At 42.7% G+C, this 14,375-nt stretch overlaps 1 protein-coding gene across 1 annotated transcript in view; it reads right to left on the reverse strand.

The window, feature by feature from the left end:
- The window catches only part of GPT2 (glutamic--pyruvic transaminase 2), a 53,352-nt gene that overhangs the window by 18,061 nt on the left and 20,916 nt on the right, over positions 1–14,375 (reverse strand). The window contains exons 5-8 of the mRNA XM_043983303.1: positions 9,766–9,899; positions 6,199–6,442; positions 2,911–2,990; positions 468–604 (exon numbers count right to left, since the gene is read on the reverse strand). Of these exons, the coding sequence (XP_043839238.1) occupies positions 468–604; positions 2,911–2,990; positions 6,199–6,442; positions 9,766–9,899 (595 nt within the window). The remainder of the gene's footprint in view (positions 1–467; positions 605–2,910; positions 2,991–6,198; positions 6,443–9,765; positions 9,900–14,375) is intronic.

The raw sequence follows: 14,375 nt of genomic DNA on the forward strand, positions 1-14,375 counted from the left end.
TAACTTTAGGTCTGCTGTCTTGAGGAAAAGCCTCTCTAAGTTTGGGGGGGCCTGTTATTGGGTCACACAAACTCTGGAAGATTATATATTAAGCTAGAACGGACTGCAATGTGCATTAATGGAGGAAGGGCTATTACTGAAGGAATCAGATCTAAAAAATAAATACAACTTTCTGGATTATCAGGAGCAGAAGATTAGTTGATTTGTCCTACACTCAACTGGGCCTACTCCAGGACAGTACAGGTGAAGAAAAGTTTCTCCACATGCCTAAATAAATAGCCAAAAAACCAATGCAGCTAGGTGGTGCAGTGGATAGAGCACTGGCCCTGGATTCAGGAGGATCTGAGTTCAAATCCAGCCTCAGACAACTAGACACTTACTAGCTGTGTGACCCTGGGCAAGTCACTTAACCCCAATTGCCTCACTAAAAAAAAAAAACAAAAAAACACAAACCAATGCTGACATACTCGCCCATGTAGCCTTTGGAGGTGGAGTGGAAGGAAGCAAGCTCCACATTGCTTGAGTACTCTGGCCCCATCTCATAGAGAACCTTCTTGAAGGAATGAAATTGGCAGTCTTTGGGATAGACGTTGTCCTGGTATACCTGAGCAATCAACCAAGGGGAAGCAAAGTGAGTCTGTGTATGGGCTCATACAGACTAAAAAGAGCATAAGTAAAACAATTTATATACAATAACAACAAAACTCTAAAGGAAAAAAAAAACTTTTGAAAGACGTAAGAGCTCTGATCGATTGGAACAACGATTCCAGACAGCCCATGATGAAACATGCTACCCACCTCCTGACAGAGCTGATGGCCTCAGGGCACAGACTGAGGTTTTTGTACACAGCCAGCTTAGAGATTTGTTTTGCTTAGTTATGTTTATTTCTTATAATGGCTTTATTTTTATTTCTTTTTGAAAGGGAGATGGAAGGGAAGAGAAGTTAGACCTTTGTTAATTGAAAAAAAGAAAAGGAAAAAATGTCTGATGATGGAAACACCACAGGGTCATAGATCTGGAGCTGAAAGGGACTTCACAGACCATCTAGTCCAACTTGCTCATTTTACAAGTAGGGGAAACTGAGTCACAGGACAGTTAAGAGGCTAGCTCAGGGTCCCACCACTGAGCTCTGTAGAGGCTGTAGCATGGGATAAGGCAGGCTGGGGTGGCATTCCTGAGGTGGGAACTGCTGCATAGCTGAGTAGTGGTAACATCATAACATGATGCCCACTCAACATTCATACCCAGTGCTGAAGGGGCCACAATCCAAATATCATAAAGACACACCAGGGAGAGCTTGAGTGAAATAACCAGATCTAACACAAAAGAGCAGCAAAGACTTTCAATGGCAAAGGGCAGGTCTTAGCTAACAGACGTACTTCTAGGAATGAAACTGAGTAGAAATGCCTATTTCTCTAGGCTTAGAAGGGGCTTGGACTTACACGAATTGATGCTGAGTGAAATGAGCAGCACCAAGAGAACACTGTACACAGTATTAACAACATTTTGTGATGATCAACTCTGATGGACTTGGCTCTTCCCAGCAATGCAATGATCCAGGACAATGCCAAAAGACTTATGGTAGAAAATGCTCTCCACAGTCAGAAAAAGAACTATGGCGTCTGAATGCAGACCAAAGCATACTATTTTCACTTTTGTTGTTACTTTTTTGTTATTGTTCTTGTTGATTTTTTCTTACATTTTTTCCTTCCTTTTGTTCTGATTAATGTGGAAATATGTTTAACATGATTATAATATATAACCTATATCAAATTGCTTACTGGCTTTGGGAGTGGAAGGGAGGGTGGGAGAAAAATTTGGAACTCAAAAAATATCTTTACATGTAATTGAGAAAAATCAAAATAAATACATTTTTAAAAAGAAGAGGCTTGGGGTACTTACTAATAAAACCACAGAAGCCCAGGTTTCTTCACCACTGTAATATTGTCATCTGTAAGGGGCTAAAATTCTAGCTAGACTGTCTAAAAATCTAATGAGTGGTCGCCATCAATTAGAAGCTTTAGCAAGTTTAGACTTTTAAGACTTTATTAAAGAGCATAAGAATTTGGTGAGGAGGAAGAGAGAGGTAAAAAGCTAACTATTTCTAAGAGACCCCATCATCCGACCTTCCCAACCGGAGGTCAGGAACCAAAAGACCCCAACACTTTCTTCCTCCTCCCAGAAGCCCCCTCTCCAACAGGAAACAGGGCTATCCACACATATACAGCCCCAAGCTAATTGGTTGGCAGCCCTGATTGACAGAACTAACAGTGGCTCTATAACTGCAAGCCAGCCAGCTTCTGGGCGCATGGCTTGTCCTCACATGGCTTCTCCTCATGGCAGAGCTTTCCTACAGTATCTCTCCAGCAGGGGGCGTCACTGCAATTCTCACACCACTTTATCTAACAAGCCCTCAATCAATTACTTTATAAGAGGTGATATGGTATCCTGAAAAGACACTTGAACTCGGTGGTCAGAAGACCTGGGTTCCAATCCTAACTGACACTTAACAAGCTATGTGACCAGAGACTAATCACTTAACATTGGAGTCAGAAATCCTCAGAGCGTTATACATATAAACACAGGGTTATACATATAACCAGACAGCCCCCTCACAGGGAAAGGCTGCAAGGAAAGGACTTTTACTGAGAGCCAGAAAAATGCTAGTAGAAACATGAGTCCTATGTGGGCCTCGGTTTCTTCATCTGTGAAAGAGGGATAAGGATCTCTGCCCTCCCTATTTCAAACCTATTGCATGGTTGTCATAATGGTGACACAAAATAATGGATGCCAAATACTCTGAAAGATGGAAAGTACTGTACACATGTAATTATTCATGTGGCCCCACACCCAGGACCAGTATGAGAAAGAGCACGACTGAGGGAAGAAAATACCCAGACTTCTCTTACCTCATCAGCCAAGAGGAAGAGTTTCTCTTCCCAAGCAAAGTGAATCACTTCTTCAATGCACTTTCTGCTCTGGACCTGACCTGGAAGGACCCCACCCAGTAAAAGAAAACAAAACCAAAAGTCAATTTACGTTTGTTTAAACTGGCACCAGGCCCAGATTTCTATCCAGAACCTCCCAAACAATGTCCACACTCTATTTTGGTCTCTGCACTCACTATCATGACAGAGTCAGTGTGGTCTGACTTAGATGATATGACTTGCTTCTACCCTTTCTTAACCCGCTGGAGCAGTGTCCCGCAGTAGACAGATGAGTAAATTATTAACCTGGCTGTCATATACTTTTGTGTAATAAGGAGAAATGCTGTAAACAGCACAAGGGGCAAAAATGGAAGAAAATGAATAAATCAACTGGGCTATCGTCTTGTCTAGCCTGACCAAGTCATATGAACTCCCCTCAGTGTCAGGCAACCACAAACCAACCCATAATCAGGAACAAACTATGACAGGCCCTTGATCACTAGGAGTTTGGGCATCAATCCAGGAGTCTCTTCTGAAGGGGTTGAGTCATTTACATCCTAATCTGCCTATAGTATTACCCACAGGGCAGTGTTCCAACTCCAAAGAAAGTGCTTAGAGGTCACCCAGGTGTTTTGTTTGCCTTTCATGATTAGACTTAACACCTTAGACCTAAGCTATTTATCAGGTATAACTTTTTAATGTCTGAAAAGCCCAGGCTTTCCACAACCCATCAATATTAATTTTTTTTTTTAATTTTTTTAGTGAGGCAATTGGGGTTAAGTGACTTGCCCAGGGTCACACATCTAGTGTTAAGTGTCTGAGGCCGGATTTGAACTCAGGTACTCCTGACTCCAGGGCCGGTGTTCTATCCACTGCGCCATCTAGCTGCCCCCCACAACCCATCAATATTAAATTCGTGGCAATTCAAGTTGCACGGCTATGCTATGAAGACTCAAAGCCCCCCAATGGGCCACAACACATGGAGGGCATGGTTTCAGAGGCTTGCTTAAGGGCATACAAAGGTCTTGTTTGGGGCTACTGTTTAAAAAAAAAAAAGCTACAGAAACATATGGCCATCATTTCCTTCCTCCTAACTCACATGTGATCTTAATTTTTAATGTAAACCAAGTGAACACCCCTTTCTTCATCTAATCTGTATGTCTGTTTCCTCAACTGCAAAATAAGAGATAATACCAGAACTCAAGTAAAGGTGATATTACAATATTAGGTATTATTACCATCACTACTAGCACCACCACTGCCACCCCCCCCACTCCCACTCCTACTCCCAAAATCTCTTTACAAACTCAAGTGGGTATTTTTTTTGCCTCTTTCAGATAGATGTGGAGAAGTACTGTTTCCAAGCAAACTTGTTAAAACTAACAGCATTAACACTTTTTGTGGAAGCAAAGAACTGGACATCAAGTGGGTTTCCATCAATAAGGCTGAACAGACTGTGGTAGATGAATGGCCTGGGATTGAGTGTGCCATGAGAAATGACCAATATGAGGTAATCAGAGAAACAGTGGAAGACTAGGATTGACTGATTCAGTTTCCCTGAAACAGAGAACAATGGATACAAAGACCATAATGTGTATGAAACCAAAAGAAGAAAAGTTAATTATAACAACCAATCTTTTTTTGTTAATTGCAACAACTAACTGGTTTTGCTTTAATAGTTTTTCTTTGTTTCACACTGTCGTGACCAAAAAAAAAAACCCAACTCTGTAGAACGATAAAATAGCTATGTCCATCAGGAATTCAAAGGGTGATTTTCACCTGGGTAGAGCAGCATTTTATACCCCTAAGAAAAAAAGATTCCAGAATGAACTCAGATATTCAGCTGTTGCACATTTCATCTCCAAAGGGAAAGGGAGCAATGCTCATTTAATGGATTTTTCAGGCTGAGTAAAAGGAATGTGGTTAGCAGCCTGTATAGACTCAGGCAGTGTTGTGTTCATCTATGTTTAAAACAACAACAAGAGAAGAATATACTCTATTTATCTTTTCAACCCATGAAAAAAAACCTGAATCTTTTCCAAATGGCATTTTTTTAAAAAAGCAATGATAGCTTTTGTTTCAACAAATGTCATTTCCCGGCAAGTCCCCCTTCTCACCTATACAGTTAAACATTCTTTTAATATTGAGGGGAAAAACCCTATCAAGATAGCAAACATCAGACTGATTATGCAATATTCTGCACCTGTAGACCCCCACCTCTTTGGAAAGGAGCAAAGTCACAAGGCATTTCTTCATTAGATCTCAAAACACACACTAGGTTCTGGACCAAGGAGTGGACACATACATAGCTCCACTGTGAATACTGGCTCATAAAAAACAAGAAAGATTTTGGAAATGGTAGGAAAAGCATGTAAATCTTTTAAACAGCCAGTTCAATTATGCCTTAGTAGAAGTTTCTGCTTAAATTGCCTCTAATAAGTTAATTGTTTGTAGAGGCAGGCAAGGGACTAGTCTCCAAACCACACTCTTGCCCTAAAAAAAAAAATCAGTAGATTTGCTCATAGTGACTTAATGGGACATAGAGATGCCCCATTAAAAGAAGGCACCCCCCTGCTGGTTCCAATATGTACTGTCTGTCTGACCCTGGGGCGGTCCTTTGGCTTCTGTGAATCTTAAGTCTCAGCTAACATCTGACCTTCTACAGGAAGCTTTCCCCAACCCCTCTTAATTCCAGGGCCTTCCCTCTGTTAATTATTTAATAGTTATTGCTTTATATAAGGTGTGCCAAAAGTCATGAAGGGGTTTTAGTATTTTGTTTTTAATTTATAATGCCGAAGTATCATATACAGTATATAGGAAATGAATTTACATTACGTGTGAAAAACCAAATCTTGTAAATAGCAAAAAATAAAGAAAAAACAATTTTCAAAAGGTTATTAAAACATCATGACCTTTGGTCCACCCTATACATATTTGTATTTTGTGTGTCCTCCTCTTCTATTAGATTGCAAGCTCCCCGATGGTAGGGACTGTCTTAGCACAGTGCCTGGCACATAGTAGGTGCCTGATAAATTTTTTTTTTAATTTAATTTCATTTTTCTGATAAATGTTTTAAAAATCCACTTTCAATTAATCCTAAAATGCTCATTTGATTTCCCCCTTCCCTCAAAGAGCATAAAAATATTTAACTTCACTGGGCACTCAGACTAGACTGAATACTTGCTCCATTATGACCATAAGAAGTAAAGCTATGCCTTGATTAAAGCTGAAAATCGCAGTTCTCTGGGTTATTTCTTCAATCCCATTTACCTGTCGGGTTCCCAGGGTTGATGATGCAGAGGACTTTGGGGTTACAGTACTCCTTAGCTTCAGTCAAGGCCCGTCGGAGCTCATTGACATCTAGAGCCCAGCAGTTTTCTTCATCCAGGTAATAGTTCACCTGGATGGCAGCCAACTCCGAAAGGACAGCTGAGTACAGGGGATACTGGGGTATGGGGATCATCACTCCAGTTCTAGACTTTCCTCCACCAGACACCAGAAGCTTTAGAATTGTCTACAAGGGGAAAAGTGACAGGGAAGTTGAATTAGAATCTTCTTTCATCACTCAACTATTCATGGTTCCCTTCCACAAACTGAGGCCAACCAACCAAATTGTAGTTTTGTTCTGGTTGTGAAAGAAACCTCTAAACCTTCTATAACCATGCCTAGAATTGTACCAGCACAAAGACTATTAGAGGTAAAAGGGTCCTAGGAAATTATCTAATTCAGTCCCATCTGGGAAATTCTGAGGGCTCTGGGTTGACCTTATCCTTTCAGAACCTAGGAAAAGACAAATGAAAAAAGGCTAAAATTGCATATTCAAAATACCAGTAGAAGGAAAAAACTTCCTATTAATAGCAATAGCATTTATAAAGTGCTTTAACGTTCACAAAATGCTTTGTCTGTGTTATTCCACTTGATTTTGAGACAGAATTTGAGGTTGTCTTCCTGATTCTAGCACTCCATCCACTGCGCCCCCTAGCTTCTATTAGGAATGAACTTCGGGTATCAAGGGCTCCCCCTCAGTGGTAGTCTGCAGAGTTTGGATTGTTAACTCTGCTAGCTATGTTGTAGAAGGGACGCCTTTTAGGTCCCTTCCAACTCTGGTTCTGTTGTGTAAGCCAAAGGACTTGGATTCAAATCCCACCTTTGCTGTTTGCCACCTGTAGGACTTTGTAAAATTCCTTCACCTCTCTGGCCCCATCTCTAAAACAAGAGGGGAGGAGACACAACTGGATAGTCTCTAAGGTTCCTTCCTTCTTCTTTTTTTTTTTTTTTTTTAGTGAGGCAATTGGGGTTAAGTGACTTGCCCAGGGTCACACAGCCAGTAAGTGTTAAGTGTCTGAGGCTGGATTTGAACTCAGGTACTCCTGACTCCAGGGCCAGTGCTCTATCCACTGTACCACCTAGCTGCCCCAGGTTCCTTCCTTCTTAAAATCCTATGCTCTTAAATAGGAAGGAGAGCCAACCCCCCCCAAACAACAAAAAAACCTCAAAGCAATACCATCGTAACCCACCAGAGGGAGCTACATCCCTTGTTTTTTTCCAAGCCAGAGAACACTGTGGGCAATGTGGGTGTAAAACACATGCTGAAACCATGTGGGAGAAAAATTCCGAATTCAGGGTCTTCCAGGGGGTAGATAATTCATTCAGCTAACAAGCCAAAATCATATTCCTAGTGGAACAACCTCCCACTCCGTATATAGGGCCATGTTCCCTTTTGTTCCTTCCCACATTGGCTGTGTAGAGTTGGAACTTTTAAACATTAAACTATGAACATGCTCTAGCAAAGGGCCACGCATGACACCGAGCACCTGCAGATGGCCACATTCCTTGTCACTGCCTACCCAGAACACCTTGCAGGATGAAAGGGGAGCTTCCTGACATCTCGGGGTTAAAGAAAATAAAACAGGCTCAAATCTGGAGCTGTGGGCTCTTGTTCCAGCTTCAGCACGCTCTTGCTTTGTCATCCCAGGAAAGGCTCTCTGGGCCTCAGTTTCCCTCTATATAACATCTCTTTCATTCTCTAACATTCTTGAGAGTTTCAGGAAATCTGGATTCTAGGCCCTGGCTTTACTGTATACCTGCTCTGTGACCCTTGGCAAGGGATGCTACCTCTCTGGTTATCAGTTTAATCATCTGTCAAATGAGGAAGACAATATTACTACCAGCCTCCCTCACAAGACGATAAAGAACAAAGCCCAGCTATGTAAATGAAAATAAAACCTCCCTGATCCAAACATCTAGCATCCCTGCTCCCTTGCTGACAAAGGGGACAAAAACCCAAGGAAAACCTCAGGAAAACAGGAATCTAGATTGTAAGGGCAGGGACAACCTTTCTGGGACAAGTTCTTAGATTCTGGACATCACCTAATCAGTATTCTATTCCCCATGCTATAACAGAAAGGAAAGAAAAGAAACTAGCACTTATTAGAATCCTATTGAGTGCCACACACTTATCAAACAGTAGTAGCTCATTTGACTCTCAGAACAACGCTGGGAGGTAAGCACTATTATTACGGATGAGAAAATAGGAGTCAGAAAGAGGTTGAGTGACCTGCCCAGTCACACAGGATCACACAGCCAGTAAATGAGAGTCTGAGGTTAAACTGAACTCAGGTCTCCCTGACTCCAGGGTGGCTCTATAGACTGTGCCACCAAAACTTCCTAGAGGCAGCTAGGAATACAGAATGAAAATAGGACAGAAGCTTGAGCCTCCCTCTAAACTGCTAGGGGGTTCTAATCTTAATTGGGGGCTCTGGGCTTCAAGAGAATTTTGTTGACAATCATTTTTAGGTAAATATCCCAAAGTAGTTTAGAGCAGGTAGGTAGCATCACAGGGGAAAATGCTGAGCCTGAAATCAGGAAGTTCTTCCTGAATTCAAATCTGGCCTCAGACATTTACTAGCCTGTGTGACCCTGGCCAAGTAAGTCACTTAACCCTGTTTGCCTCAGTCTCTTCATCTGTAAAATAAAATGGAGAAAGGGCAAACCACTGCAGTATCTTTGCCAAAAAACCCCACCAAAATCCAAATGGGGTCACAAAGACTCAGACATAACTGAAAACAATGGAGCAATAACAAAAAGTAGGTTAAACTTGGATAGGGGTTTTCAAACATCCTCAGGTTCAAATGATCCTGGGACTCCTTATTAATTTAGTGAAGGAGGATGAGAAGAGGCAAGGTACAGTATCTTAGACATTGTTTTTCCTTTGTGAGAACGCTGGTTCTGTTTCTCTCCCCTGGGGGCCTGGTTCTGGTAGGCACTTTAAAGTTGCACGCAGGTTAACAATTTATGAAGCAGGAAAAAATTGAGACCAGGGCAAGTGATATGTTATCACTGTGTTTTGACTTATTGTCTAAGTAATAAGCATTCACATTTATACAGTGCTCCAAAGTTTGCAAAACCAAAAATAAGTATATCATTCCACACCTAGTGCCTTCTTAACCAGTCCTCATTCCTTTATAAACAGGAGGAAGTTTGACTAGAAAGCCCCTGACACTTGAGATCATGTGAGGTAGGTGCTATTATCATTACTTTTACAGAGAAGGAAACTGAGGCCCAAGGGAAGTTAATTAAGGGACTTACCCAGGTTACACATCTAGTTAAGCATCTGAGTGAGAGGATCTGAACCCAGGTGTTCCTGACTCTAAGGCCAGTCCTCTTTTTCACTGTACTTAGCCATCTTTCAAAGAGCTAACAAGTCCTCAGACTCATTTGTAAGGCTGCTGGGGCAGGTTGTGTAGGTGGGTGGGTAGTTTCTCTTCCCTCCTATCAGCCTCCCTTGCTCCCTCTCCCTCCTTCCAGCACACAGTTACAAACAAGGCTAGCACCTACAGAAATGCCATCGCTAGCTCCCGTTGTCAGGTAAATGTTGTCAGGGTCTGCAGGCACACCACCATCTCTCCTCTCGATGTAGGCAGCCACATCTTCTCGGATGCAGTTGACACCCTGGCTTGCACTGTAGGACCCTGGAAGACAGCAACCAAATGCCATGAAAAAAGCACACCTACCAGCCCGAAGACATTGCACGTCTTGTCTGTTAGAAACTAAACCTGGGTGGTCTAATGGAAAAAAAGCAAAGGTCTAGTGGACAAAGATGTCAAGCTCATGGTCTAGTCTTGACCCTCCTTCTACCACCTCCCCCCCATTCCCAACTGACTAAGTGACCTTAGGTAAATCTCTAGGCCTTAATATTTTCACCTACAAATTGGGGGATAATAAAACCTGTACTATTTATCTCCTGGGACAAAAAAAGACAATATAAATTGCCCTGTATTATTTTCTTTCTTTCTTTCTTTTTTTTTAGCGAGGCAATTGGGGTTAAGTGACTTGCCCAGGGTCACACAGCTAGTAAGTGTTAAGTGTCTGAGGCCGGATTTGAACTCAGGTCCTCCTGATTCCAGGGCCGGTGCTCTATCCACTGCGCCACCTAGCTGCCCCCCTGTATTATTTTCTAATCAATCGAACAAGTAATTATTATTCATGGAGTCACAAAGACAGAAATGAAATATTCCTTACCTTCTAGGAATTTACATTCTACTGGGGGTGGGGGAGAGGGATCTTTAATTCCTCCAAACTAATTGGGTTTTGATTTGGCCTAGCCCCTGGGAGTGGACTGGGATAGTGTAAAATCTGTAATTTCAAATGTAAGAAACTGAACCTGCCATTGTAGGCCCTAGAGAAGTAGCCTGTACAGTCTCAAGTCTGCCCTCTGACACTGGCTGTGTGACTGTGAGAAAGTCACTTAACCTCGAAGGAACAAGTCTCTCTCTAAGGGCATAAACTATATGTACTACACTTGCAGATCTGCACTGAGAGAGGGAGCAGCTCCTTTCCCTGGGAAATCCCCCATAACAAAGATATCACAGATTGAGGCCAAAATCATTTTCTGGCAGTACTCACATGGTGGGTGTTAAGTCTCATCACCCCTTCTAGTCTATGAGCTCCCAAGACAGATTTTAGTCTTCTCCTACTTCCATAACCCCCACCATCTAGAACAGTGGCTGGCAAGTAGTAAGTGTTCAGTGGAAACACTGATTGGTTGGGCCGGTTCCGTTTATTAGCTCTAGGAGAGCAACAAAGGATGTTTCTAACCCTTGTCCTAAAGAGAGCTTATGTGCCCTTAGGTAGTCACTCATTTGAGGAGTTTCTATGGTATTAAAAGAGAGTATTCATGTGGTCCAAAATATTAACCCTATCACATAATAAGTAACATATTATATGACTTTACCAGCATGATACAGGACAGGCAGAACAGCATAGCGAGGACGGAGCTGGCCTTGGGGGCAGGAAGACCTTGGTCCAAGCTCCTCCTTTGACACAAACAATCTGTAGAACTGTGTGTGAGCAAGTCAAGCGACCCCCACCCCCCATGGTGAGTTAATCTAAGGAACTCTGTGAGACTGTTCACTAACTGGGAGCCCCTCACTACACCAAAGAAATCACAGGGCCAGTGCCTGCCTCTTAACCTATTAGCACCATAACATCACATTTCTAGGGGGCTTAAGGAATGCTTTCTTCACAACAACTCTCTGAATTTCGCTCTAGATGTACAGCCATCTCCATTTTACAAATGGGAAAGAAGAGGCCCAGAGAGAGTGAAGTGACTTGGCCATCTGTAAGGCCCCTTCCAGTTCTAGAACCAATGATGCCTGTTCCCAATCACAAAGGTAGTAAGGACCACAGCCAGGATTGGAACCCAGGCCTTCAAATTATAAAGTCTAATGTTTTGTTTTGTTGTGGGTTTTTTTTTTTTGAGTGACAACTTGAAAAAATGGAGAGAAGGAAGAGATTGGTATCCTTAAGAGGCCTGGGTTCAAATGCTGCCTCTGGCACTTACTGGCTATGTAGGCAGGTCACTTAATATTGAAGTCATTTAATATTTCTGAGCATGTTTCCTCATTTTCAAAGTGGCGATCCTGTAGAATGCCAACCTATTTCAGAAGGTTGTCATACGGCTCAAAAGCAATGACGGGGAAATCACTGTGTGTACCCAAAAGCCTTATGTGTCAGCTATTATTATACCGTGCTGGCTCCTTGCCTTTATGTCTTTAACTATAGGTATTGGAGTCAAGGACCAAGTGAAGCTCAAATACAAGAATGACCTGTTCTTCAAACAAAAAAGGAAAAAAGTTATTGCTGGAGAGAAATGGAAAAACATGGGCTTTGAAAAAATATATCCTTTGTCCCAACTGAGAAAAGTCACAAGCCTGGCTCAATCAACACAAGGTACCTGGTACAGGGATGACTGTCTAACAATAGCTGGGGACAGCAATCAATTTCCCATTTGCCTTTATCAAGGAGTCTCCAGGCTGATAAACCTAACTTAAACAGCTAACATAGGAAAATGGGATAGAAGAGCTACGAAGGACTTTTAGAGATCGACTGGCCCAAACCCTCTCATTTTATAAGGGAGAAAACTGAGGACCTGAAAGAAGTAGCTTGCTTCTTTGCCACACAGTAACTAGAACAGCTATTTTCTTTTTTTTTTTTTTTTTTAGTGAGGCAATTGGGGTTAAGTGACTTGCCCAGGGTCACACCGCTAGTAAGTGTTAAGTGTCTGAGGCTGGATTTGAACTCAAGTATTCCTGACTCCAGGGCCAGTACTCTATCCACTGTGCCACCTAGCTGCCCCAGCTATTTTCTTTGAAGGAGGCTGGCCGGCCTGCCTTTATTCTCTTTTTGGCCCTGTTCCCGACTTTCTGGCCTTCAGAATCAAGCCTCTACTGCTGTCTCATCCTAGAACTTTGCCCAGCATCTGGGGCCTCCTCCCCACAAACATCCTACCACCCACCCTGTGGCCTCCTCATCATGGACCCCTTTGCAAGGCCAGCCTGCTTTCATTCTTCTCCAATACCTGTTTCTGATTTTCTTCGTCCCACACCTCCATTCCTTCACCCCCTCCTTTTAGCATGCTGTCTTCCCCCATTAGAATGTGCACTCCTTTAGGTCAGGGACTTTTCCCCCTTTTTGTTTGTATGGGCGCCCCCAGTGCTTAGCATCTAATAGGTACTTAATACATGCTTGTTTCCTTCCCTCCATCCTTCCAAGTCCTATGATCTCAAATCCAGTGTTTTTTCTGATACTCACATCACTTTCTTCCATTATGTTTTACTGATCATTGGAGGCAAACAAGCTGTGCTGCTATAAGTAAAGCTCTGTGGTCAGCGCTGTCTTCTATGGACAGAGTCTGGTCAGAGAGAGACATGGACCATCTCTCCCACCCCACTTCCCCTTTTACCAGTTCCCTCCAAGCTAGTTGGTGGCCACAGAGCTACAGAAAGCCACTTCAAAAGCTGGAGTTCAGCCACTGAGCAGCAACAAACTTGGCTCAGTGAAACAAATACTCAACTCTTCCAATAGTCTCTTAGGGGGTCTTCCCACCTCTATTCTCTTTCCTCTTTGTTATCCAGTCATTTTAGTTATGTCTGACTTGTCATGACCCCATTTGGGGTTTTCTTGGCAAAGATACAGGAGCGGGGTTTGTCATTTCCTTCTCCAGTTCATTTTACAGATGAGGAACTAAGGCAAACAGGGTGAAGTGACTCACCCAGGGTCACACAGTTAGTGTCTGAGGCCAAATTTGAACTCAGGAAGTTGAGTCTTCCTGACCCCAGGCCTGACACTATCTACTTCAACACCTAACTGCCCCCCTCTCCTCTAATCCATGCTTTATACATTGTAAGAATAATCTTCCAGGTGTGTCATGTCATTCCTCTACTCAAAACCCACCCTGGCTCCAGATTGCTTACTGTTTAAACCCCTTAACCTGGCATTCAAGGCCCTTGACAAATGTAGGGACACCCTAAACTTTACCTTCTCAGCCTTATTGGCCATCACACTCCAGACAAACTAGACTAGTCTTTCTGACCAAGTACTTCACTGATCATCTACAAGTGTGCATTCCGGCTGCTGGGGCATTTGTCTTCTCTAACAGACTGAACTCAACAAGGGCAAGCACCTCACCTTAGCTCTGGGTTATCTCTGTTTTATCTCTATCCCCTCAACACCTATCACCGTGCTTGCTCTTTACCCAACAGGCACTAGCTATTTGCTGAATTAGGGGGGCAGGAGGACAGAGTGGACAGCCTTGTAGGTAGAAGGCCACTGGTTCAAAAGGAGCCTTTGTTATTTACCACCTAGAGGACCTTGGGAGGAGCAGTGACCCTCTAGTTTATTGAGATCCTCATCTGTAAAATAAGGAAGGGCAGAAGAATGTGTCACTAAATTCTATAATTAAGGACAAAGTTCTGTTTCCCTTGCAAGAAAACGTGAAGTGGTAAAAGACAAACTGTGACAGATGGAAGAGTAGGCAGAAAGAGAGTACAGATGTGTTCCTATTTGGGGAAAATATCTATGTGCCGAGCTACAGACCCAGAGCACACATGTGTAAGAAAGAAAAAACAAACATCTTGTAGGGCACATCTTGCGAGGGAACCCCAAGA

The sequence above is a fragment of the Dromiciops gliroides genome, chromosome 2 (assembly GCF_019393635.1).
Source record: "Dromiciops gliroides isolate mDroGli1 chromosome 2, mDroGli1.pri, whole genome shotgun sequence".
NCBI classification, from domain to species: domain Eukaryota; kingdom Metazoa; phylum Chordata; class Mammalia; order Microbiotheria; family Microbiotheriidae; genus Dromiciops; species Dromiciops gliroides.